Source organism: Notamacropus eugenii, chromosome 4, assembly GCF_028372415.1.
Source record: "Notamacropus eugenii isolate mMacEug1 chromosome 4, mMacEug1.pri_v2, whole genome shotgun sequence".
Taxonomy (NCBI): Eukaryota; Metazoa; Chordata; class Mammalia; order Diprotodontia; family Macropodidae; genus Notamacropus; species Notamacropus eugenii.
In genome coordinates this window covers 294,723,454-294,750,888 of record NC_092875.1, presented here as the reverse complement: position 1 = coordinate 294,750,888, position 27,435 = coordinate 294,723,454, and the positions used below count along the sequence as shown (strand labels likewise).

General features: G+C 39.7%; 1 protein-coding gene across 5 annotated transcripts in view; it reads left to right on the top strand.

Annotated features, from left to right (window-relative positions):
• Positions 1 to 22,244: 22,244 nt before the first annotated feature.
• Positions 22,245 to 27,435, top strand: part of UBE2W (ubiquitin conjugating enzyme E2 W) — an 84,326-nt gene continuing 79,135 nt past the window's right edge. For 3 of the 5 annotated variants that reach the window (XM_072604890.1, XM_072604889.1, XM_072604891.1), the window contains exon 1: positions 22,592 to 22,867. In XM_072604890.1, the coding sequence (XP_072460991.1) occupies positions 22,652 to 22,867 (216 nt within the window). In that variant the 5' untranslated portion in view covers positions 22,592 to 22,651. Of the gene's footprint in view, positions 22,474 to 22,591; positions 22,868 to 27,435 lie in introns of those variants that run through there. The other 2 variants (XM_072604893.1, XM_072604892.1) reach the window with 2 other exon arrangements.

Below are 27,435 nucleotides of genomic sequence, written 5' to 3'. Positions count from 1 at the left end.
GGTCCTAGCTAGTGAAATAGGTCTCTCTTCATTCCAAGTCCAGACGCATTTCCACATTACAGTGTTAACTTCCTTGAGGGCACAGAGTATGTCTGGCCTGTATTCAGGGGACAGAAGATAGTGAAGTTTGACTGGAATGTAGAATGTGTAGAAGTAACATATGATAAAGCCAGAAAGATAAGATGGTGCTAGTTTGGAGGGTTTTGGGGTAGGAAATGAGTTGTATATCAGGCAAAGAGTTGGAACTTTATACATGTAACCCTTGTGTTAGAATGTTCCACATTCAAATGTAGAAATAATAGGTTATTCATCACATTCTTTGGTCTGTCTTTTCACATCCACTTAGATGGTACCTAAAAGGGGCCTTTTACACACTTTCTGTAAAATGCTTAGGAAGTAATGGTGGCTTAGTGGCAATTCTAGGTGACATGGGTAGATTAGAGTGGTGGACTTGAAGTTAGGAAGCCCTAAGATGAAATCTAACTTCAGATAACATATTAACTATGTAACCCTGGGTAAATTACTTAATCTCTCAGTTTCATTATCTATAACATGGAGAAGATAGCGGCACCTACCTGTTTAGGATTATTGTGAGGATTAAATGAGATTGATAAAGTATATAAAGTGCTTTTTCCCACCTTAAAGCACTTTGTAATGTTATTCCTATTTACTATACTTTTTCACTCCTGTCCAGAGTTTCTCCAGCCTGGACTCCTATCTCTGTTAACGGAAATAAATTCTTACCTCTTACCTACCTCAGAGAAAAAGCAACATGCCTTGCCACACTATGCCTCTGGTTGAATTTTTTTGAAAGTTAAACACATTTACCCCTTTTGTTAGTTCTTTCTACTCTCACTCTGCCCAGCCAAACAAAAATTGTCCTGAAATTTTGATTAGCTACAAGGAGGCAAAACACTTTTGGGAAAAGGAGGCAGAAATAGTGAGCTGTCCACTGGCATTCTTACTGTCACAGCACACCTCTTGTCATTCTTATGCTCCCTCCCCAGTTAAAATTTACAGTCCCTGCAAATTACTAGACGCATAAGTATAATTTGCAGATACACATAAAGTCATGTGCTAATTTGTGCACAGAAATGCTACATGCATATTACTGCTGGGTATGGAAGCTCAATTCCAGGTGGACAGTCTCGGGCGGGTAAAGGTGGGAACTTCTAAATCTTAGAGTTCTCACGAGGCCCCCCCCAGGAAACGACTGGGAATCGAGGTGAACCGAGCTATCTCGTGTATTTCCGCCTCTTCCCGTGAGAAACGTGATGGGAGAGAGCTCTCCCCGCCCTTGAGATTGTCCCGGATCTGGGCACACTATTGTTATCTAACAGCACGGTATTCAGATGCAAACTATGCTGCTGGAGAGTTTAAGTAGGATCAGGAAAGCCTGAAAGTTCTCTTGGGCAGAGGGGCGCGGAGTGGACAGGACACAAGGCTCTGCTTTTCCTCTCTCTTCTCTCCCCTCCCCCTCTCTCCCCACTTATACTTCTACTTCCAATCTCTTATTGTAAGATCTTTGCCTCCTTGGGAGATTCTTTGCTCCCTCCTAAGGAAGAATTCTCCTGCACTTGTAACGAGACCCTGAAATAAAGCTCAACCCTTGTTCGACTCTGGAACGTCCTTTCTCTCATACGAGCATCCGGTTTGGCCAACCGAAGACCTCCGATAGAGGTAAGGGAAGACTCGGGTAGCCCTCAGGCCTCTAGGCCTGGCATATTACAATAGTACAGAACTTGAAATATCAAACAATATGGCAGATTACATGCACATAACTATGCATCACAAAGTTGCAAATAGTGGACCAAGCAAAAAGGTTACATGACAATGCATCCCATAAAACTTTAGGGTTACAAAGAAAGTATCACATATATTCTGCTGATGTTGTCTATGTTAAAGAACGAATAGGGAAGCATTTACAAAATAGCTATGCACTATGTGCTATGACTGCAAATACAGAAGCAAAAACAGTTCCTGCCCTCAAGAAGCTTACTTTCTCTAAATCCTTAATCATCAGAGAGATGCAAATCAAAACAACTCTGAGGTTCCACATCACACCTATCAGATTGGCTTACATGACAAAACAGGAAGATGACAAATGTTGGAAAAGATGTGGGAGAGTTGGAACACTAATGCATTGTTGGTGGAGCTATGAGCTGATCCAACCATTCTGGAGAGCAATTTGGAACTATGCCTGAAGGGCTACAAAAATGTGCATACCCTTTGACCCAGCAATATAGCTTCCAGGACTGTATTCCAAAGAGATTATAAAGATGGGGAAAGGTCCCACATGTACAAAAATATTTATAGCAGCTCTTTTTGTGGTGGCAAAGAATCAGAAATCAAGGGAATGCCCATCAATTGGGGAATGGCTGAACAAGTTGTAGTATATAAATGTAATGGAATACTATTGTGCTATAAGAAATGATGAACAGGAGGACTTCAGAAAAACCTGGAAAGACTTATATGAATTGACGCTAAGTGAAATGAGCAGAACCAGGAGAACATTATACGTAGTAACAACCACAGTGTTTGAGGACTGTTTCTGATAGATTTAACCTTCATAGCAATGTAAGGACCTAAAACATTTCCAAAGGACTCGATGCAAAATGCCATCCACATCCAGAGGAAGAACTATAGAACTGGAACACAGAATGAAGCCGACTTATTTCCTCTTTTATTATGTTTTATTTTGTTTTGTTTTTTTCTCATGGTTTCTCCCATTCGTTTGAATTCTTGTATGCAACATGACTAATATGAAAATGTGTTTAATAAGAATGTATGTGTAGAGCCCATATAAGATTGCATGTCATCTTGGGGAAAGAGGGGGAGAAAATTTAAAACATATGGAAGTGACTGTTGAAATCTGAAAATAAATTAATAATAAAATAATTAATAATAAAAAAGAAGCTTACATTCTAGTGGGGGAAACAATACACATAGGGAAGTGATGGCCAGGGAGGAGTACTTTGGTCCAGAAATTTACAGGAATGAGGAATTGGGGAATTTAGAAGTAAATTATAATATTTATTGTATGATAAAATGCTTGTTCACTTGACTTGATTGACTCACCACATTCAGGAACAGTGGCTGAACTGATTTGTTATTTTTCATGGTTCCAGAACTGGAGCGGGAATAAGGAGGGTGGAAAAGTATTTGCACTGGGTGAAGATATTGGAGATTTGTGGAGGAGGTAGTAGGAAGAAAGGAGGTAAGAAAGGGAAGTTCAACTTGGCCTTTCTTGAAATAATGTTCCAGGAGAGAGCAGGGCCCTAAGGTGGACTTTCTGGCGATATGGGACTTTTCCTCTTGCCCTAGAAGCATTATATGTCAGCCTGATCATAGACTGGATAAGTCCTGAACTATTTCATTGATTTCTTGTCAGTTCAGTTTTGCACACCTGAGATTCTTAGGCTCAGTGGTCTATTATCTCTATCTTGAGCTCTTTGATATCCCAGGCTGACTATTACTACTTCCAGACCATAATGAGATTGGTTCCGCATATGTATTCTCTTATAGCCTCCATGGCTGGAGTATCAAGAAGGAAAAGGTCAGAAAGAATCTTTGTCTGGGTCTTCCCAACCCTCAAGAAAACACCATCATTTTCCCCTCAAGCTGAAATTTCCCTCTGGATCCTCATTTTGGCTATCACCTGGTGTTCTACCTGCATTTTGTAGATCAGTCCACCACCACTTCATCTCTCTTTCCCCCTTACTATCAGAGAATATGATTAATCCTTCCACAGGCAGAGGTAGGTTGTGTTTTTGTAAGGACCTGCTGCCAACTCGGTGTCATCCTCTCATGCCTTTTCTCAGCCTATGCACTGGAATTCTCTTGTTCCCAAGTCTTCCATCCATTTTTAGCAACCCAGTCTGTGTCTGTGGTCCTCAGTACTGTATGACCCACTTTTCATCCTGTGACTTGCTATATTACTTACTCTCTCTGCCAGCTGGTTGCTCTTCTCTGAGCAATTGAGGCTTAATGTTTGTAGATAATATAGTATAAAGTATATATGATACATATCATGAATACCTTTTTTTTTTCCTATGAAGAGAGGCCTTGGACAGGTTGAAGACCAAATAACATCAGAAAAATTAAAACTAGATATTTCATAACAGAGAATAAAATATTTGTTATCCATGCATGAAACATTTCCAAATAAATTGTCTATATAGTCATATCATTGATTTTTTAGAACAAAGATAAAAATTGATACCAAGTAACCAATATTAGAAGGGAAACAGAAAGCTAGGAAACAATTTTTACAACCAATGTCTCTGATAAAGGCCCTATTTCTAAAATATATAGAGAACTGAGTCAAATTTATAAGAATACAAGTCATTCCCTGATTGATAAATGGTCAAAGGATATGAGCAGGCAGTTCTCAGAGGAAGAAATTAAAGCTATCTACAGTCATATGAAAAAATGCTCTAAATCACTATTGATTAGAGAGATGCAAATCAAAACAACTCTGAGGTACCACATCATACCTATCAGACTGGCTAACATGACAAAACGGGAAAATGATAAATGTTAGAGAAGATGTGGGAAAGTTGGAACACTAATGCATTGTTGATGGAGTTGTGAACTGATCCAACCATTCTGGAGAACAATTTGGAGCTATACCCAAAGGGCTATAAAACTGTGCACACCCTTTGACCCAGCAATAACACTTTTAGGTCTGTATCCCAAAGGGATCATAAAAACAGGAAAAGGACCCATATGTACAAAAATATTTATAGCAGCTCTTTTTGCAGTGGCAAAGAATTGGAAATTGAGAGAATACTCATCAATTGCTGAATGGCTGAACAGGTTGTGGAACATAAATGTAATGTTATTGTGCTATAAGAAAAGTTGAGCCAGCAAATTTCAGAAAAACCTGGAAAGACTTATTAGAATGGATGCTGAGTGAAGTGAGCAGAGCCAGGAGAACATTATACACAGTAACAGCCACATTGTGCCATGACTAACTGATGGACTTAGTTCTCAGCAATGTAAGGATCTAAGACAACTCCAAAAGACTCACAATGGAAAATGCTATCTATGTCCAGAGAAAGAACTTTGGAGTCTGGATGTAGATGGAAACATACTAGCTACTCTCTTTTTTGTTGTTGTTTTGTTTTTTCTTTTTCATGGTTCCTCCCATTGGTTCTAATTCTTCTTTACAACATGACTAATGAGAAATATGTTTAATATGAATTTATATATATAAAGCCTACTATATTGGATTGCATGCTATCTTGGGGAGGGGTAAGGAGAGGGTGAAAGAGAAAATTGAAAACTCAAATCTGATGGAAGTGAATGTTGAAAACTAAAAATAAACTGATTTTTAAAAATTGATACCAAATAAGAAAGAGGAATATAACTGAGAAAACATGATATACAATAATAACTCCCATTTAAACAGCAACTTTGAAGTTTCCAAAGTACTTTACATGCATTATCTGATCTAAGCCTCACATTATTGCTGTGAGGTAGGTATTACTATCTCTGTTTTACACATAAAGAAACTGGAACTCAGAGGATTTAAGGGATTTTCTCTTAGTCACAAAGCAAGAGAGTATTGGAAGAAGGATTTGAACTCAAGTCTCCCAAACTCCAAGGCCAGCATTCCATCCACTATGCCATGATAATTCTCTCCAATATGACCTAATAAATAATTTGTTGATGCCCCCAAAAGGGGGGAAATAGATAAAATGATAATAATCTATACAAATTACCCTTTCCTAAGAAAATGAAAATTAATTACCACAGTAAGCAAACAAATAAACTGCCTTGCCCAGAAACCAATTCAGCCAATAAATACTTGATTTCTTTAATAGGGAGATATTAAGGCTAAGGAAAATATCTTAGAATAATTTATTGAAGGATACTTTTATAAAAAGGAATATAAAAAAAATCATCAGAGAGATAAATGACTAGAAAAAGAGGTGGGTCAATCACACATCAAAACTGAGACATTACCAGTGGGCATTTGACACACTCCATTGGTATCCATGTAATGTTAAGCGATACAAAAGTGTCCATTGTGTTGGATGAACCCTCTGTTGAGGATCTGAGGTAAGGATGTGGATAAGAGCACGACAAGACATGGATGGTTTGCAATCTGTTCTAGCACTCAATTTAGAGTCAGAAAGTCCTGAGATCAAATTCTAAAGTTGTCACTTACTAGTTATATGACCATGGGCAAGTAATACAATCTCTATGAGTTTCCACTTTTTTATCTGTAAAATAAGGAAAGTAATCATTGTAACCTCATAGAGTTTTTGACAAGTTCAAAATACATGCAAAGTAAGTTAAGGGTTATGTAAATGTTAGTGATTATCTTGAATAAGTTTTGTTCTCTCTTGCTGAATCAAATATTCCTGCTAAGGGTCTGATATAAAAGATAAAGAGGAAAATAATACAAATATTCAAGAACATGAATCATTCTCCAATGGGTAAGTGGTAAAAGGGTATGAATACACAAAATCTCTATGATCTATTCCCTCCTCTATCCTCCCAATTGGGTTCCTTCTTCTAGACTCTCCCCTCTCCAGTTCATCTTTCACAAGTCACCAGAGTGATATCCCTAAACCAAAAGTCTGACAATGTCACTTCCACTCATGAAGCTTCAATAGCTCTCTCTTGCCTCTGGGTAAAAATAAAAATACCTCTGTATGTAAGTCCTTCACAATATGGCTGCTTTCTATCTTATTACATGTTAGACTTATCACATATTACTTCTTTGTGTACTCTATATTTCAGTCAAACTGGTTTGCTTGCTTTTCCTCATATATAAAGTTACATCGCTGAGCTCAATACATCTCTAGCCTCCTTTGCACAAGCTGTCACTCATTACCCTCTCTTTGCTTCTACCTCTTATAATCCCTAGCCCCTTTACTTTTTTTATATACAAGATATTTTATCTAGGAACACAACTAGCATTTACCTAATGCTTTTTTAGGCTTTGCAAAGCATTTTACATGTTTAAGACAAGGAAGTAAATAATACAGTTCACAAAACTTTAGTGTATAATGGGATAAACCTTCAGCTATTTAAGAAACTTGACCTGTTACAGTATGATATATTCCTTGAGATTTCCAAATGTTTGAGGTGTTACCTAAGGCCCTCTTCATGTTGTCTGAAAAGTAATTTTATTTTCGTCTTTACATCATATTCACTTCTGAACATAGCCCTCTTCCACCCAATGAGAATTCATGGAACAAAGATTTAAAAAACAACAACAAGAAAAACAACCATTTATCTTCCCCGCAATTATTTGTTTGGGATGACTCACTATGTACAGGAAGGGATACGGTGCCTAGCCCTCTTTAAAACTAATCCAAAGTGCCTTCAGAAGTCTATGATGATCTCTTAGTTGCTAGTATCCTTCCCCACCTAGAAAAAAATACACACATACACACAAATGGTATTTGTTTATATGAATATAGGTTATCTCTCCTGATAGAATGGAGGCTCCTTGAGTGCAGGGACTATTTAATTTCTTTCTTTGTACCCCTAGAGCCTAGCATAGTTCTGGGCAAAAATACACACTTACTGATTGGTTGATCTGCTGAAATTTCACTGCAACCAAAAGCTGAATAGATGATAAAATTCAATAGTAATTTCATGCATCAAAAGTGGAAGAACCAACAAGAAGACTTTTATTTTGAATTTGGAAAGGCTTTGAGCATGGGGCTAGTAATGGAGTGGCTATTTTTTTATATGAGGAATAGCCTAGCTAAGTTCAGAGGGTCTCACTGCCAGACTGGGTACAATGTGATGAATTTTTCAGTCACAACTCTGAGACCATTTACTAAAAGATCAAAGGGTTGTAATCTGTATTAGGGAAGGGAGTTCCCACTGGACAAAACCATAGATCCTTCAAAGTATTGAAACAAAAAGTTATTTTAGAAAGAGGGAGGTGATACTACTCTCCCTGGTGAGACTATGTAGAGAATACTGTGTTCAATTCTGGATAACACATTTTAGGTAGGGCAGTGAACAAAGACTAAGACTTCTTCTACTCCTTTGATATATTCACACTGCATATCTGTTCATCATTGCCCTCACAGTTGTATCATTTCCAGCACAGATCTTCTTTATATATACTGCATCCAAATCTAACTGCTTTCCCCATTTGTATTCTACTTACTGCCATTTCTTCCTCCTCCAAAAGCCCCTTGAGGACTGTGAGTTAGGGTTCAAATGTAATGAGTCCACTATCCTTCATGAAGAAGATAATTTGTTAAAATGCCTTTTGAAAATCTTTTCCATTTTTTTCTTCTGTTTTTAGGAATCTTATTTTCATCCCTGAATGCCCCTGGGATGACTTTGCTTAGTTGTCTGTTTTACTATGCATTGTTCAAACCGGTTTTTCCTTCCTCTGCATCCCTTTGTTTTATGAGCTGTTACCACTTGTAATCATCACCATTCTTCATTAGATTTAACGTGTTTATATTGTAGTTCAATGTTTTCATCTCCTTCATGTTTGCTGACTGAGGTGCTTTTTGAGCTATTTTGGTTTCCATATTGTGGTAATTAATTTACATATGTTAAACTTTTAAAATGTTGTATGATGTAAGAATTATTAAAATGTTGTACCAGCATCTGGGATAAGAACTCACTGTTCGACAAAAATTGCTGGGAAAACTGGATAACAGTGTGGCAGAAACTAGGCATAGACCAATCCCTGACACTGTACACAAGAGTAAAGTCCAAATGGGTACACAATCTAGATATAAAGATTGATATGATGGACAAATTGGAGGAGCAAGGAATAGCATATTTATCAGATTTATGAAGAAGGGAAGAATTTTTGACTAAAGAAGAGATAGAAAGGATTATGAAGTACAAGATGGATAATTTTCATTACATTAAACTGAAAAGTTTTTGCATAACCAAACCCAATGCAACCAAAATTCAGAGGGAAGTAGTATAATGGGAAAGAATTTTTACAGCTAATCTTGGGGATAAAGGCCTCATTTCTAGAATATATGGAGAACTGAGTCAAATGTACAACAATACAAGTCATTCCCCAATTGATAAATGGTCAAAGGATATGAACAGGCAATTTTCAGAGGAAGAAATTAAAGATATCTATACTCATATGAAAAAATGCTCTAAATCACTTTTGATTAGAGAGATGCAAATCAAAACTACTCTGAGGTACCACACCACACCTATCAGATTGGCAAACATGACAGAACAGGAAGATGATAAATGTTGGAGAGGATGTGGGAGAGTTGGAACACTAATTCATTGTTGGTGGAGCTGTGAGCTCATCCAACCATTCTGGAAAGCAGTTTGGAACTATGCCCAAAGGGCTACAAAAATGTGCATACCCTCTGACCCAGCAATATCGCTTCTAGGATTATATCCCCAAGAGATCATAAAAATGGGAAAGGGTCCCACATGTACAAAAATATTTATAACAGCACTCTTTGTAGAGGCCAAAAACTGGAAATCAAAGGGATGCCCATCAATTGGGGAATGGCTGAATAAATTATGGTATATGAATGTAATGGAGTACTATTGCACTATAAGAAATGATGAACAAGAAGACTTCAGAGAGGCCTGGCAAGACTTATATGATCTGATGCTGAGTGAAAGGAGCAGAACCAGAACTTTGTGCACAGCAACGACCATAGTCTGCAAGAATTTTTTTCTAGTAAACTTGGAACTTCATAGCAACGCAAGGATTTAAAAAAAAAAGTTCCCAGTGGTCTTCTAAGGCAAAATGCCTTCCACATCCAGAGAAAGAACTATGGAATTCAATTGCAGAATGTAGCAGATCATTTTTGTTGTGTGTGTATTGTTTTGGTTTGTTATATGATTTCTCACATTCATTTTAGCTCTATACAGCATGACTATAGCGAAAATGTATTTCATAGGAATGTATGTGTAGATCCTATATAGAACTGTATGCTGTCTCAGGGAGGGAGGGGGTAGGTACGGAGAAAAAATCTAAGCTATATGGTAGTGATTGTAGAACACTAAAAATAAATAAAATTTTTATATGTATATGTATATATATTTGTTGTGTAACCTTCCCTTCAGAAATATGCCAATCCCAGAATGCACAGCACTGGATGTTTTAGAGAGGAGCTCTGGGATCCTATGTATGGAAGTTAACGCCCTCCATCTATGCATATTAGCAATCCTTGTGTAATTTAAAGTCTTAGAGTTCAGGGCAATTCTTGTATCCAAGTCTTCCTGAGGGGTTATTCTTTGCCCTCTGTCATGTTGCCTTTTAAATTAACCCTACATATTTTTACTTTAACTAAATTCTACTACCAAGTTGAATTATATTACATTATTTTATTTTAAGATTCCAAATTGATATAGTTCCTTAATCTAAAAGCTACAGAAATACAATTTAGTTAGCTAATCAATGAAATAAGAATATTATATTAGCTTTTAAATGTAGTTGAACAGCACTATAAATGGAAAGAAGTAACTAAGGTCCATTCCTAAGCTCCTAGTCACCCTCAAATATTAACCTCCATACTTCCCAGTTACTACTCTGTATATCATCTGGTCCTATCCACTCCAGAGTAGTCAGAGTAAGCAAGGACTTACATCAGGAATTTCATATAACCTTAAATTTGAGGTGTTTTCTGCCTGAGCTGTGGTGTGTAAAACAGATTTTATTTTGGATTTGCCTCTTGATTCATTTTATTTTCAATACAATAAACAAAATATACGTGGCCTATGATTTTTATACAACTTATTAAATGCACTTAGTGGATTTAATAATAGAATTGCTCTTCAAAAATTAATTCTCTCAGTTCTTTTTTTCATGTCTGACACATTTGATCCAGGTTTCCATACAAATCTGTAATTCACTTAAATTCTGCTCATCTAATTCTCTAATTTTTAAATTTCATATTGCACACATCTTATCCAGGTTTCTATATTAAACCCTCTTTGCATCTTGAAGAACTATAGTGTTAATAACGTATAAGTTACTTTGCTGAAAGTGGTCATTATGATGAGGTTGAGGGGTACTGGGGACCCCAAAATGCCAACAGTCCAGGTCCTGCTCAAATGAATTCGATGTAAGCCTTCTTAAAGCCAAAGAAAAACAAAGTTTATTCAAGATTCGCCTTACTAGGTTGACTCTTAAGGAGCCTAAACATTTTTAATGTTTGTATTCACAAGCAGGCTAGATAGAATCTCAGCTAGACAGAATCCGAGCTGGATTGAATCTGAGCTCCTTCATGGAGGCGAGATGGAACTTATATACAGAAAGTCCATGGGAAAGATCTAGAGGTGGTCTAGTGGTCTGGGAGGAGGGTCTAAGGAAGATCTTGATGGAACTGGGGTGTAATTCAGGGTAGGAAGCAGGTGGAAACAATTGGGAGGTATTAGATAATTCAAGGCTTAGGTGGGAAGTAGGTGGAGCAATCAAGAGGTAACAAATAACAGAATTGAGTGTGAAAGGCCAGGTTTAAGTGGGAAGATTCAAGGAGAATTCAAAGACGTTCCAAGAGCCTATACCCCATCAACTCTTAAATTTCCAAGTTGTCCTTGTCCAACCTGTTCTGATGTTATCAAGTTACAGTACCCATAACATTTGTGAATGCCTGGTAGATTAGCTATTTCAAAAAGTCACTTTTCTTCTTATTCTTAATAGTACTTGGAGATTGACTTAAGAGATATTATTGTAATATTTCTTTCAGAGGCCTTCTTTCTCTAGAATTTTCATAGTAAGCAGTCCAGATGGTTTTGAATGTCAATTTCCAAAACTTTCATTGTATTGCTAGTGAGAACTTGGATTAAACCAGGCAAAAGATCAGTTCAATATTCTAAACTGTCTGTAATGAGATTATTACATAGTTGTAATAAAATTAATCTCCTTCAGGTTACCCATTTTATAAAACACTAAACTAGGTTTCAGAGAGGAGCTAGGGGAAAAAAGGATCATTTTCAAATATTTTATCATTTAAATACTATTGTGTAAGTTCCAGGTACAACTGAATGTCCAACTTACTTCTACAAGTGCTTATTATTAAGTCCCTCCTAGTGCCAGGTGTGCTAGGTGCTGATATAATGACAAAAATGAAGTAGTTCCTGCCCTCAAGGAGCTTACATTTTATTGTGAAGAAATAACATACACAAATTCAATAAATACAAAGCACACATAAATTAAATGAAAACATTTTTTATTTTTGGTCAGGGAGGGCATTAAAAGGTTGGCAGAGACTACATGTAAGATTTATTGTTATTGAGACCCAGAGGGCTTTAGTGATATGCCTATGATTACATACTAAGTTTGCAGGGGAGCAGAAAAACCAGTTTACAAAGTCTGATCTCAAAGTTTATCACTTTCAGCAGCCATAGCAGGGTAAAGGACTTCTCAGGAAAAGTACCTCAGTTGCTGATTCAAGAAAAGCAGGCTCAACTGCTCTGGCAGAGTGTTTTACATAGCATTTACATGTTATTTGGTGGGCAGGGGACTCCCAGGTGCTTCCTGCCTATAGTGCTGCCTGTCTAGGAAAGGCTGAAGGCATTGCTCAGTGCTCAAACTAACAGCCTAATCCTCACCCATTCCCCTACTTGCCCAGGAGTTAGTTTTCCCTTGATTCATACAGAAAAAAAAAAAATCTGCAACCATTTAATGAAGCAACCAAAAAAAATCTAAAGGGATCCTAGGCAGCATTTACACAAGTACACATGCATGGAATGAGGAAGGTAACGGTCCTATCCATTGCCCAGTCTTTTTAGACTGAAGTTCCATCAGCATAGGGATACTATCTTGTCTCTCACAGAATCTTAGGGCTACAAGTCACCTTAGAGGCCATGTACTCTAACCTTTATCTGAACAGGAGTCTTCCACTCCAGTGACTGTGAGTTTTAGCCTGGGCTTCAGAGATCAAGCAGAGATTCCAACAAAGAGGAATCATTCCCAAAGTTATTTCTCAGTAGATAAATGGCTGAAAGACAGAACAAACATCTCAAAAGAATGCAAACTATTACCATGTGAAAGAATGCCCTAAATCACTACTAATAAGAGAAAAGCAAATCAAAGCAGCTCTGAGGTTTTCCTCACAGCCCACAAACTGGCAAACCCACAATACCATAAAGATGGTAACAGAAAATGTTAGAGGGGTTGTAGGAAAATTGGTACACTGGTCCATTTGTTGGTAGAGTTGTGAGTGAGTACAATCATTTAGAAAAGCATTTAAGAATTATTTAAATAAAGTGACTAATATGTCAGTACTCTTTGTTCCTGGGATTCCGCTATTAGGTTTATACCCCAAAGAGGTCATTGATAAGAAGAAAGTTCCTATACACACCAAAATATTTATAACAGCACTTTATGTGATAACAAAGAATTGGAAGCAATGTAGATGCCCATCAGTTGGGTTATAGCTAAACAAACTGTTGCATGAATGTAATGGAATATTACTGTGCTGTAAGAAGTAATAAATATAATAAATTCATAAAAACGTGTAAATATTTACAGTCTGATACAGAGTAAGTAAGCAAAGCCAAGAAAACAATATGCACTATGACTATAACAATGTAAATGGGAATTACAACCACAAGTGAATACTACACAATTGCAAAGCATGGCTCCCAAAAAAAAAAGATATATGAGAAATCTTCCCCCACACCCAAATCCTTTGGGTCTATGGATGTGGTATGTTATACATATTCTCAGATGTTTTTTGATGTCTTAGTCAATTTTTCTAATTTTTCTGCTCTTTTTCTTTTCTTCTTTAAAAATGTTATTTATTATATAGGAGAGTTCTCTGGGATGAGAAGGAGGGATCCTGGGAGAAATTTTGGTGATGCAAAATACAAGAGATAACAATAAAATTATTTTGTTTTTAACAAGAGGGAGTCATGGACTGGCAGCTTGGAGGACTAGGAGTTTTAGTTTTAATTCTCCCAGTAACTCTCTCTGTGATTTTGGGAAAGTCATTTCTTTGTCTCTGGGCTTAGTTTCCTCATCTATAAAATTTGGTCAGTGGATAGCCATGACTAATCTGATAGTATGTGATTTGTTTTGTGAAACCTCAACTCTAAGTCTCTTCTGAGGAGGGAAAAGGGCAGAATCACACAATTAGAGCATCTCAGATGGAAGGAACCCCAGAATTCAGACAGTCTGACCCATACCTGAAGAAAAATCTTCTCTACAACATTCAAACAAGTGGTCATCTATTCCATACTTGAGAGCTTCAGCTGAGGGAGAACCCCCTACTTTTGAGGCACCTGTTCTATTTTTGAGAGTTCTGATTTTAAAATGTTTTTCCTTATACATATTCACTTTCTTGTTTTTCTCTCACATTTCACTATGACACAGAATTATGGCAATATGCATTCATAGAAGGCTTCACCTCTTTTAAGCTTTAAGTGACCCTGAAGAGGAAAGTCTGGAATGAAAGCTTTGGTCCAATCAGGTGGATCTCCAATGAATCAGGAATTACACAACTGAAGCCTCATTCAGCTGACTGCTCTGACTGCTACTTCAGAGAGATCTGAGAAAAGTGTTTGTGTGACCTTTTAGTTTGTGGCTTCAATCTTGTTTTGTTTCAGCCTTCCTCTTATGTCTCCCACATCTTTCAAAGATTTCTATTTGAGTCTCCTGACTCTGGGACTCCACTTTCACTTCAAACTAACAAGTCACCCAATTCCTCCTATGAAATTGATGGTCCTCTTTATCTCATGCCTCAGTTGCCACATTTTTATGTATTTTTTTTTTTTTAGTTTTACATTTATTAGTTATAAAGATTCTATGTAAGGTGAGGAACCATAAGGTTCTAAAGCTTTGTCTTTAACCCAATCTTCCCACTCATCCTGTATTCTTCAAAGTGTTTCTTTTAACTCATATTTTTCCAGTTTTTAGCAAATAAGAAGTTCTTTCTGTATCCCTTTAAACTTTCAAACTGTTCATGCATCATAATTTTTTTTTAAATTTTTTTATTTAACTTTTAACATTTATTTTCACAAAATTTTGGGTTACAAATTTTCTCCCCTTTTATCCCCTCCCCCCCCATACCCAAGCATTCTAGTTGCCCCTGTGACCAATCTGCTCTCTCCTCTATCCTCCCTCCCTGCCCTTGTCTCCGTCTTCTCTTTTGTCCTGTAGGGCCAGATAGCTTTCTTAACCCCTTAACCTGTATTTCTTATTTCCCAGTGGTAAGAACATTACATTTGATCCTAACACTTTGAGTTCCAACTTCTTTAGCTCCCTCCCTCTCCACCCCTTCCCCTTGGAAGACAAGCAATTCAATATAGGCCAAATCTGTGTAGTTTTGCAAATGATTTCCATACTAGTTGTGTTGTATGGGACTAACTATATTTCCCTCCATCCTATCCTGTCCCCCATTACTTCTACTCTCTTAAGATCCTTTCCCTCCCCATGAGTGTCGGCCTCGGATTGCATTCTCCTCCCCATGTCCTCCCCTCCATCCTCCCCCCCACCCTGCTTGTGCCCCTGTCCCCCACTCTCCTGTATTATGAGATAGGTTTTCCTATCAAAATGAGTGTGCATTTTATTCTTTCCTTTTGTGGAATGTGATGAGAGTAGACCTCATGTTTTTCTCTTGCCTCCCCTCTTTATCCCTCCACTAATAAGTCTTTTGCTTGCCTCTTTTATGAGAGATAATTTGCCCCATTCAACTTCTCCCTTTCTCCTCCCAATATTTCTCTCTCACTGCTTGATTTCATTTTTTTTTTTAAGATATGATCCCATCCTCTTCAAATCACTCTGTGCACTCTGTCTCTATGTATGTGTGCGTGTGTGCATGTGTGTGTGTGTACTCCCACCCAGTACCCAGATACTGAAATGTTTCAAGAGTTACAAATATTGTCTTTCCATGTAGGAATGTAAACAGCTCAACTTTAGTAAGTCCCTTATGACTTCTCTTTGCTGTTCACCTTTTCATGGTTCTCTTCATTCTTGTGTTAGAAAGTCAAATTTTCTTTTCAGCTCTGGTCTTTTCGTCAAGAAAATTTGAAAATCCTCTATTTCATTGAAAGACCATTTTTTCTCCTGAAGTATTATACTCAGTTTTGCCGGGTAGGTGATTCTTGGTTTTAGTCCTAGTTCCTTTGACTTCTGGAATATCCTATTCCATTCCCTTTGATCCCTTAATGTAGAGGGTGCTAGATCTTGTGTTATCCTGATTGTATTTCCACAATACTTGAATTGTTTCTTTCTAGCTGCTTGCAATATTTTCTCTTTCACCTGGGAGTTCTGGAATTTGGCCACAATGTTCCTAGGAGTTTCTCTTTTTGGATCTCTTTCATGCGGTGCTCTGCGGATTCCTTGAATATTTATTTTGCCCTCTGGTTCTAGAATCTCAGGGCAGTTTTCCTTGATAATTTCATGGAAGATGATGTCTAGGCTCTTCTCTTGATCATGGTTTTCAGGTAGTCCCAGAATTTTTACATTGTCTCTCCTGATTCTATTTTCCAGGTCAGTTGCTTTTCCAATAAGATATTTCACATTATCTTCCATTTTTCGAATCTTCACGCTATGTTCTGTGATATCTGTCTTTCTCATAAAGTCCTTAGCGTCCATCTGTACCATTTCAGTTTTGAAAGATCTATTTTCTTCAGTGAGCTTTTGAATCTCCTTTTCCATTTGGCTAATTCTGCTTTTGAAAGCATTCTTCTCCTCATTGGCCTTTTGAACCTCTTTTGCCAATTGAGTTAGGCTAGTTTTCAAGGTGTTAATTTCTTCAACATTTTTTTGGTTCTCCTTTAGCAGGGAGCTGATCTGCCTTTCATGCTTCTCTTTCATCCCTCTCATTTCTCTTCCCAGTTTTTCCTCCACCTCTCCAACTTGATTTTCAAAATTCTTTTTGAGTTCTTCCATGGCCTGAGCCCATTGGGTGGGCTGGGACACAGAAGCCTTGATTTCTGTGTCTTTGCCTGATGGTAAGCATTGTTCTTCCTCATCAGAAAGGAAGGGAGGAAATGTCTGATCTCCAAGAAAGTAGCCATCAATAGTTTTATTTCTTTTCCCTTTTCTGGGCATTCTCCCCAGCCAGTGACTTGACCTCTGAATATTCTCCTCACACCCACCTCACCTCCTGGTCCTCCCAGCCAGCGTTTGGGGACTGGGATTCAAATGCTGCTTCCTGCCTTAGGGCTTTGGCGGGGGCAGGGCTGCTATTCAGTGTGAGAATTAAGTTCAGATGGTCAGGTCGGGGCAGGGCCACCTCTCAGGCTCAGTTCCCTCAGGGGGTTTATGCACAGACCTTCCACAATGGATTCAGGCTCCTGCCCCCTTGGGGAGCCCCTGTCTGCAGCCACCTCTCAGCTTCTATCTCCCGGGGGGGGGCCCCGAGCCATGGGGACACCCCACTCCCCTCTCGACCCGCCAAAGAGACTCTCTCACCGACCCTCATCACCTGTGGGTGGGGGGGCTTGTGCCGCCGCTGGATATCCTGTCCCCATAGCCCGCTCGGATCTTTTCCTCACGGTGTCGCGGCCGCTGCAGGGCTGTCCTCTGCTCCCAGTCCCGGCGCCCAGTCCACAGCGCGAAGGACCCCCCATGAGAGGTTTGCAGGTCTCTCCGGAACAGAAATCTCCCTCGCTCCAATATTCCGTGGCCTCTGGGTGCAGAATTCGCCGTGAGTTACTCCCCTCTAGCCGTTCTGTGGGTTGTGGGTTCGGAGCTATGTGTATATGCGTCTTTCTACTCTGCCATCTTGGCTCCGCCCCTCCATGCATCATACTTTAGTTAGGTGGTACAGTGGATAGATTGCTGGGCCTGGAGTCAGGAAGATTCCTCTTCCTGAGTTCCAATCTGACATCAGATACTTATTAGCTGTGTGACCCAAAGCAAGTCACTTAACCCTGTGTTTGCTTCAGTTTCTTCATCTATAAAATGAGCTGGAGAAGGAAACGGCCAACCACTACAATATCTTCGCCAAGAAAACCCCAAATGGGGTCACAAAGAGTCAGACATGACCAAACAACAAGAAATTAAAACAAACTTCTTCTCCTGCTTCTTTCTATTTCTTTTAGGCATCACAACATTCACTGATAACAGTGGCTGCATCTTACATCCTTTAATAGTTGATTAAAACTTTTCTCTTACAGGATCTTAATAAATGATTGTGGAATGAAAGCAGTTGGAACACAATAAGGAGAATAGCAGTAATAAGTCTTAAAAAATAGGTCCATAAGCATTTGTTAAGAACTTACAATGTCAGGCACTGACTAACTATTGGGGATTGAGAGAAAGGCAAAAGCAGTTCCTGTCTTCAGGAGTTTGTGATTTGTAGGTAATGTCAGGGAGGGAAATACTGGGGAAGGCCTCTTGCAGAAGTAGTATTTGATCTGAGTCTTAAAAGAAGCCAGGAATTTGAAAAGAAGGAGATCGGGAAAAGCAGCACTGGGGGAATGGGACTGGCGGTGAGAGTATGGCCAGAGCACGCCAACAGAAGCTGGATATGAAAGGTCATGTGCCAGAAATAGTAAATAGGCTAGTATTTCTGGGTCAAACTAACATGGAGAGGAGTAAAGTATAAGAAGAATGAAAAGGTAAGAAGGGGTTATGAAGGACTTTCTTTAAATGCCAAAGAGATTTTATAATTGATTCTAGAACTAATAGGGAGCTACTGGAGTTTATTAGGTATGGAGTGTGGCATGATGGATGCCTTAGAAAAATGACTGAATCCTGAGCAAAGAATAAATTAGAGCAGGGAAAGACTGTAGGAATTCTAGGGGAAAGGTGATGAGGGCCTGAACCAAGATGGGGGCTGTGTGAGTAGAGACCCATATAAGAGATATTCTGAGAATATGATTATGAAGAGCTTAAAATATCAGAGGAGTTTGTATTTTACTTAGAGACAATAGAGAACCACCAAAGTTTTTTGAGTACAATAGCGTTTGGCCGAGGATGATGCTTGTAATTAATTATTTGCTGTCACTTGGCACTATGAGATATCGTTAAGGTGGAGGTCTGTTTTGAATGAAAGTTTCCTGAATGAATGTTGAATGAAAGAGAGCTGGGTTCTAATTCAAATTCCACCGAATACCATTGTGTGTCCTTGGATAAGACACTTCAGCTTTCTCTGTTTTCCTTTGTTCTGGGACAGGTGCACACAGGTCTCAAGTGCAGATACTTAATGAAGATCCACAATGAGTTGATGAACACAATTCTCCAAGTACCTCAAATTCCCCATGGGGATGCTCTTAGGTTGGTAACAACAACAGCCCTCTCCTGAATGAATATTTCAGGTCCAACAAACTATATTCTATTTTTAGTACTTGTATAAGGGGTTCTTCACATCACCAAAAGGAGGCCTTAGTGCACTTAGTCAATTAGTTAATCCAGTAGGATTCTATTGCTTAATTTGGAAATTGAGTGGTCTACTTGTTTCCAAACTCCTGAAACCCCAGAAAAGAAAGTTCTCTCCACTAAAATCCTTGGCAACAGAAAAAAAAGGGTCAAAATCAGAAATGGATTTGGTTTATCAATGGAAATGACACTAAAGATGTATTACTGACTGCTTTGCCACTGTACTCTAAAGATCATCTGTCCTGAAAGTAAATTCTATACATTGTCTCCCCAGTTAGAATGTGAGTTCTTTGAAAGCAGGGACTGTCTTTCTTTTCTATTTGTAGCCCAAGCATTCAGCACAGTGCTTGGCAGAAAGTATGACAATATTTAACTTAACAAATGCTTTTTTCATTAGTTAATCCAAGGCATAATATTCTTTGCTACCTATATCAATATTCTGGGGCTTTATATTGTGTGTGTGTTCATCCTTCATTGCCAAAGAAGACTAGGCCATCAGAGAAATAATGACATGACTTGCACTTGACTTTGTTTGGAGTGAGGGAGGGCTGTGAGGTCACCAGCCTCACCTGTCCTCTACAGTCATCTGAATCCAGTGACCAGATATTCATCAGGATGACTGGAGATGACCCAGGATGAGGCAATTGGGGTTAAGTGATTTGCCCAAGGTCACACAGTTAGTGAGTATCAAGTGTCTCAGGTGAGATTTGAACTCTGGTCCTCCTGATTCCTGCACTGGTGCGCTATCCACTGCACCATATATTATATGACATATATACATATATATAATATATGACTCTGAATGTATTTTGAATATCTAACTAGATCATTTGGTCTTGTCAGTTCCTTAGATTTCAAGTCATAAATGAAACATGTGGCTGGTACTTGCTATGCTGTTCATCTAAAGAATTAAATGTTGAGTTGTTTTCAGTTATGTTTGACTCTTTGTGACCCCATTTGGGATTTTCTTGGCTGAGATACTGGAGTGGTTTGTCATTTCCTTCTTCAAATCATTTTATGGATGAGGAAACTGAGGCAAACAGGTTTAAGAGACTTGCCCATAGTTACACAACTAGTAAGTGTGTGAAGGCCAGATTTGAACTCAAAAAGAAGAGTCTTTCTGATTCCAGGCCCTGCACTCTAACTACTGACACCTTGTTGGCCTAAAGAATTAAATAAGTTAACTAAATTATCTCTAAGGACCTTTCCAGCTAGAAAATTCTGTGGTTCTATAGTTTTCTGATTTCTCCAATGACTTCTCCATCGCATTTAGCATCCCTGCTAACAAATACATTGAAATTCATATGACCAACAACTTCAGATTTGATAGTGATATTATGATTTTGTCCAGATTCTTGAAAAATGTCTCTTCCTTATTGACATCCATAAGGTTTGGGGTCAAGGCATTAACAAAGGCATTACCCTTTTTTGTGAACATAGGATCATCAAGTATTTTTGCCTTAAAAAGTGCTAGATCTGTCTAGGTATTCATGTTTGACAGTTCAGCTCTAATTGTTAAGCTTCTTCTTCTTTTTTTTAATATTGAATATTTCTTCCCTCTCAGTGTAGTAATTTTGACCGGACAAAACTGTCTTTTCACAGCTTAGACTACATGCCTTCCGGACTATTGTTGATAAAATTGACTAATTTTTCTCCGACAGAGAAAACCAACCAGTTTCTCTAATCTACGCGGTCAGGGAAGTTAGCAAGTAAAAGCAAGCGCTGCTGTAGCTGAGAATATATATTTTGACATCAAAACCATGTAGTTTCATAAGATTTGGAGATGTCCCCCTTGAATATGAACAATCACAAATCCTATACGTTAATGAAGAATAATTAGTATATTTTCCAACTCCTTCTTCTTCAAAGTCACTTTTGAAATTTCATGGGAAGTTTTTTATTTTTTTTCAAAATAAAGACAAATATAAGAAGTAAAAGACACCGTTCTAACTTTAGAATACTTTTAAATCTGAAGTACTCGCGTCTGCTTTGCACAGCATTACCTAGGTGGTTCACATACACGTGCTGCTTTCACGGATGACAGTCTGAAGTTTTTTCCTGGGTGAAGGTTTGCTTCTTACAGAGCATTTTTCATCCTCCAGATCTCGAATGTTCAGGGAGATCTTGTGGATTGTACGCCTCCCGCACCCCCATCCCCAGACGTCCGAAGTTCAGACAGGTTCGTATGTGTAACAGAAATTACAGTAAAAAACAAAATAGATCCACATATTCAGAGTCATTCACACACCGCTCCCCACCTCTCTCCAGCGCCGACTCTGTCCTCTATTTAAAGGCAGCAATGGTGCCAGCACTTGCAAAGTCTACACTTCGGAGGACAGTCACCAGCACGGATGTGCAGTGAGTTCGGAATGCCTCCGCCCGGGGAGCGGCAGGATTCCGAGGCCCGCGCCCGGCGGGTCGGGGCGGCTCCGGGGGCTTGTCGGCGTTTCTCCGTCCTCCCGGCGCTTGACCCCGCGGCCGCCCCGGCAGCAGCGCTCCCCGAGCGCGGGGCGGGCCGGACCCACCGCCTCTGCAGGCACGTCCTCGGGCACATCCCAGCTCATCTCGGCGGACCGGTTCCGCTGATTACCCCTCGTCCTACCGCCCCGCGGGGACGTGGAGACCTCCGGGGCTAGCTCCACACTAAGGCAGGGTCCCGGGGGCGGGGGCCGCGAGACTGTGAAAGTCAGGAGGAAACGAATGGTCCAGAACGCGGGGACCAGAAGGAGCTAATCCCCGGACCGAGGCCAGCCGGCTCCCCGCATCTCGCCTCGGAGCCCTCCCGGGCCCTGGCACTAAACTCCTTCCCCCGCTTTCTCTTGTCCTCCCCCTCCCCCTCCCTCATTCTTTCCCGGGTGCTTCTGGGCGGGGCCGCCTCGGACGTTGGGCCGGGATGGCTGGGGGGTGGGGGGAGAGGACCGAGAAGGAGGAGAGGGAACTGTGAGCACCTGCGGGGCTCCCGCCCCGCCCCCACCTAGGCCCGCCCCCTCTCGCGGCTCGTGGGCCCAGCGGCCAATCCGGATCTCGCTCTCCCTTCTCCTGCGGTCTCCGACCCCCCGCCCCCAAGCCCGGATCCTGGGATCCCGCGGCGTGACGCGAGCACGGCGGCTCCTCCTCCTGCGTCTCTGGCTGCGCCGGGCAGGGGGGATGGTTCCATCATGGCGTCCATGCAGGTGAGAGGAGTTTGCGGCATCCGAACGCCCGGCTGAGGAGGGGTGAGGTTGTGGGATTGGCTGAGGGCGGCGGCGGCGGCCGCGGGAGCGGAGGGCTGCGAGCCTGCCGGGGTCTGCGGCGCCGGGCCGGCTCCGCCTCTCCTCGCCCCCGGCGGCCGCGGGGAAGGCGGGGTACCACCGGCCCGCCCTAGCCGACCCCGGAGCCGGAGAAGTTGGGGGAATGGTGGGGGGAAGGGTGCGGAGGGCTGGGTTGGCCCGAGCCGTGGCCCCCCGGCCGCTCCCCTCTGCCTTCACGGCCCAGGTTCCCCTGCTTGCCCTTCTCCCTGTCCCGAAAGGAAACAGCTGTTTTCCCCGTGGGCTTCGTGACCGCCTCGGCGTCCAGACCGGAGTGAGAGGGAGGATCTGTGTCAAGTGGGAGAGACCGAGAGACCCCGAGGTCGGTCCCCGGGGACGGCGGCTCCGGCCGGGCCTCCGAGGCTCTTCCTTTGGCCGCCTTCCTTCCCTTCTTCTCCCGCTGCCTCTGCTCCCCACCTCTATGAGTAAAATACCTTCCCCTTCGCCCTTGAATCCAGTGCTCCTTGTAGCTACAGTCACTCCCTTGACCGGCAGCCTTCGCCTCTGGCTCTCCCCTGCCCCGTACCTTATGTAGGACATCCTCCCACTGTTTAAAGTCTCACCCAATAATGCTCCAGTCTGGGTCTCCCCGAAACTTTCACGTACCGGCTCCTCTGCTGCTTCCTCACCCGATGTGTAATCCCCCCGGCCCCCAGAACTAAGTACCCTACTTTTAACCTTGGTCGCAGTTTTACCGTCCTCTGCTTTCCTTTCTCCAAACATTTTAGCGAAACGCTTTTTAGTGGGAGTTTATTAATGTCATTTCCACTGGAGTTTTCGATGAGGAGTTAGAGACCCTTATCGATACTGTACCGTCCGAAGACTGCCTGGACAGATGGCAGTGTTCTAGTTCGTTGAAATGGATGGCACATGTGTTCATTCAAAGGTGACTAGAATTACGAAAATGTTAGTTGCTTGGAAGAGAAACTAAGTCCGAGGTGTGAGCTGTCAGCTCAGGATTTTTGGAGCTTAAGGACTTAACTCTTCAGGGAACAAAACTGCTTCATTTTGCTTCACGCCGTTAAAAATAGCTCTTTTGTTTTTTGGCTTCTGAAAAATGTAAACTCCTCCCAGCTTTTTCTCTTTGTAAGCTGTGACAACACGATCTTCCTTTTCTCCTCTTCCCTTTTCTGCATCCTTCCCCTTTTGTGCACACACCATCTTTGTTCCCATTTACCTCATTCTCCTTTTATTATTCTCTGTGCTTTTTCTCTTGCCTTTCCTTCCCTACTCTTTCATGCAACACACAAAAGGTTATATATTTATTTTTGTTGAAGAAATACAAGGAAAGATGTAATTAAATTAATTTGAGGGGAAAGTGTCAGTTCAATATGTGGAAAAAATTCGGAGTATTAAGTACTCAGGAGAGTTTGATCACGGAGGATCGATGGAAAGTCCATCTATCATTTAAGACTCAGAAGGAGAAATGTAGGGAGAAACCCTATGTTAAATAGAATTTGAACTAAATGTTCAAATAACCTTTATTGTGGGGGAAAAACTATCATATGGGATTATTTGGTAGAGTGTATTACAGTGATAGTGACTTGCAGCAAAATATTAAGAGTAAAATTAGATCTGAGGTTCTGAAAGACAAGATTATAACTGGTTTTTTTTTTTTTTTGAAAATGAGAAGGGAAATTTGAATTGTGAGCAGAAACCAAGTTGGGACAGAACTCAATTTTTATCAACTTAGAGTTTGACAGACAGAGGCAGTATGAAAAATGTAGTCCACACAGTATGTATATGTATATGTGTATGTGTATGCATGTTTTGTGTTCCAAGCATCACTCTTTGTCCTAAAGCTTTTAGTGACTTTAGACTAGCTAACTGGGGAAGAAAACTGGTTTTGTTTTTGTTAATTAGAAATATATTTGAAATTTTATTCTGGAATCTCTAACACTAAAGTTATCCCCTGCATTTGAAATTCTAAAATGTTGGTATACACTCTCTGATGTGCAAGCCTTAACACTTTCTTTGCTTTTGATCATAAAGAAAAGTCAAGTCTCTTGAATGATAGAAAAACCTTGAAATTTAAGTCTACAAGACTATTTTGGAAGATGATTTTATTCATGTTTTTTTGTCTTTTACATTGGTCATTTCTTAAAAGGGAAGATGGGATGATTAGAGTATAGAAATCCTTTCAGATTGAGGCCCTCCCTTATAACAAATTAAAACAATTAGAAAATAACATCTGATACAATAACTATATCTTACAATACAATACTCTAGCCTAGTATCATTTCCCTGCTTCTGTGAGGAGGGAACTATATTTCATTATATATTCTTTGGATCCTTCATTTTTTTTCCAGTTAACTGTACTCAATTCAACTTCCTTTAAATGATCTTTTCATTTCTATAGTTGTAGTCATGAGATATGTTACTCTTTGGTTCTGTTTATTTTGTGCTCCAAGGTCATATAAATCTCTTTTTTCCGGATGCATAATATTCATACAGCATAATTGGTTTTTTTTCCCAACCGTTTCCCAGTCAATGGAATCTATATCATTGTTTACTTTTTTTTTCTACTATAACGAGTGCTACTATGAATGTTTTGCTGGATCATTAGGTCAAAGAATATGGACAGTTAAGTTCCCTTTTCTTTCAGAATTCCAAATTGATAACCAGAGCTATCAAACCATTTGATGGATAAGGCACCTAATTTGTACAGTGGAAAGAGCTGTGGATCTGGAGTCATGAAGACCTGAGTTCAAATTCCATCTCACACACTTATTAGCTATGTGATCTTGGGCAAGTCTCTTAATGTCTCTTTGCCTCAGTTTCTTCAGCTGTAAAGTGGGAATAATAACAGGGTCTTACCTTACAAAAATATTGTGAGGATCAAATGAGCTGTTTGTCCAGTGCGCAGCACAGTGTCTGGCACACAGTAGGTACTTATATAAATACTTATTCCTTTCCCTTTATATCTTCATCAACAGAATATTAATGTTCATGCCTTCCCACAGCCCCATTAATGTTGACTGTTTTTTTTTCTTTTTGCAATTTTGCAAGGTGTTAGGTAATTTCAGCTATTGTAATTTTATATTTCTCTTACTATTAGTATTTTGGGAAATATTTTCAAATGATTATTTATAATTTGCAATTCTTTTGAAAACTGTTCATCTTTGACCTCTTACCTATTGGGAAATAGCTCTTAGAATTTGTGTCATTTCCTAATATATCTTGGATATTATGCAAGTCTATTTTCATGTTGTCCTTGGTGACTAGATTTTTTTCCTGAAAAAATTTATTAGTTTGTAATACATTATCCTAGATGACTAAAATATCTACTGAAAAAGTAAACAATATCTCAAAGCATATTTCATTTGCTGGGTTGTGATTGATGGTCTTACCATTTAAGAGATATGAGCAGGTTCTTTAATTTTCTTGATCTAAAGAACAATGTCATTATCTGGACATAATGCTGCTACTAAATATTAAGAGGGTAAAGCCCTCTACAGGTTTGTAAATTGACATAAAATATATATTAAAATAACGAGGCATAAACACAAATAGACATGAAAAAAATTAGTTTCTAGAACCAATGTAATAAAATCAAAGGTAAACAGACTATTTTAGAGTAGTATTTCCTAAAGATGAAATCTGAATTTTTTAAGAAAAATTTATTTTGCAATCTCAAGATGTATATTGTATTAGTATTCATAGATTTAAACAATTGAAGAGCTGATAAGGACTAGAGATCATCTAATCTTAACTTATTTTTACACGTATGGAAATGAAAGCCTGACTTTTCCAGTGTCCCAAACTAACATGAAAGGCCCTTGATCACAGCCCATTTTATGCTTTCTATTAAGGCAGTAGTTTTCAAACTTCTTCCTTATTTGTGGTTCCTTTTGGAGCAATGCCTCCCTCATTTTTTTTGTCTTAAAAAAAGTGAACTTAAACATTAACATGAATATTTCAACTACGCCCTGCCTCTGACACACGCTGGTTGTGTGACCCTGGGCAAGTTCCTCTAACCTTTTAAGCAACTTTCTAGGGTTATAAATTACAGAGAAGGCACATTTCTGTAAGGAGTTTCCTAACCTGAGAGTTTTCAGGATCAATAATTTAGAACTGGAAAGGGACCTTTCAGGTCACCAAACCTAGAAAACAGATTTAACAGATGCAGAAATTGAGATTGACTTGCTTAGGGTCACACGGTGTCTGGCAGGATTTGAATCCAGGTCTGCTTGACTCCAAGTTTTGCACACTATCCCTTCATGAAGAAATTGTCCCTATGAGTATATAAAATTTAACATTATAGTAACCAAACTGCCTTTCTTACCTGTGTCCCCTTCTGAACTTTTATCTTTTTCTTTTAAAAAAATTTGTTTTATTGATGTTCTTTTCCTAAATCAGTGTAACTACCTACCAGTCCACGCTCTTGTGAATGAAATTAATGAATTAAAAAGCATATATTTTATTTTGTTCATTAGGTGCAAGATTGCTAGTTTGTGGTGAAACAAAAGAAAGTCCTTATTGACTTCTACCAAGGGAAGATAGTGTATATATAAGGGATAAGTGATATGATTTAGGAAGTCACTGGTTGGTGAGTGGAACCTCAGGGGAACGTCCTTTCCAGGATAGTATTGATTTAGTTATTCCAAGAGCCATATTGGGGTTGGGGAGGGAGATGGTGGTGGTTACCTTTTGACACAGCTTGAAGCAAGTCACTTATGGAGATTTCTTAGCCATCCGGAGCAAACTTGACCCCAGGGCAAGAGTGGAGAGCTGAAGGTGAGGAGATATGGCCTGAAGGTGGCCGGAGAGCTGCAGGCAGGTTGATGTAGTCTGGCTAATTATGGAGAACTCTCACTTTGAAAGACTAAAGAACTTTGGTCAGTCCTGGCCATAGTAGCATACTTAATGCTTTCTTGGTAACTTAATTAA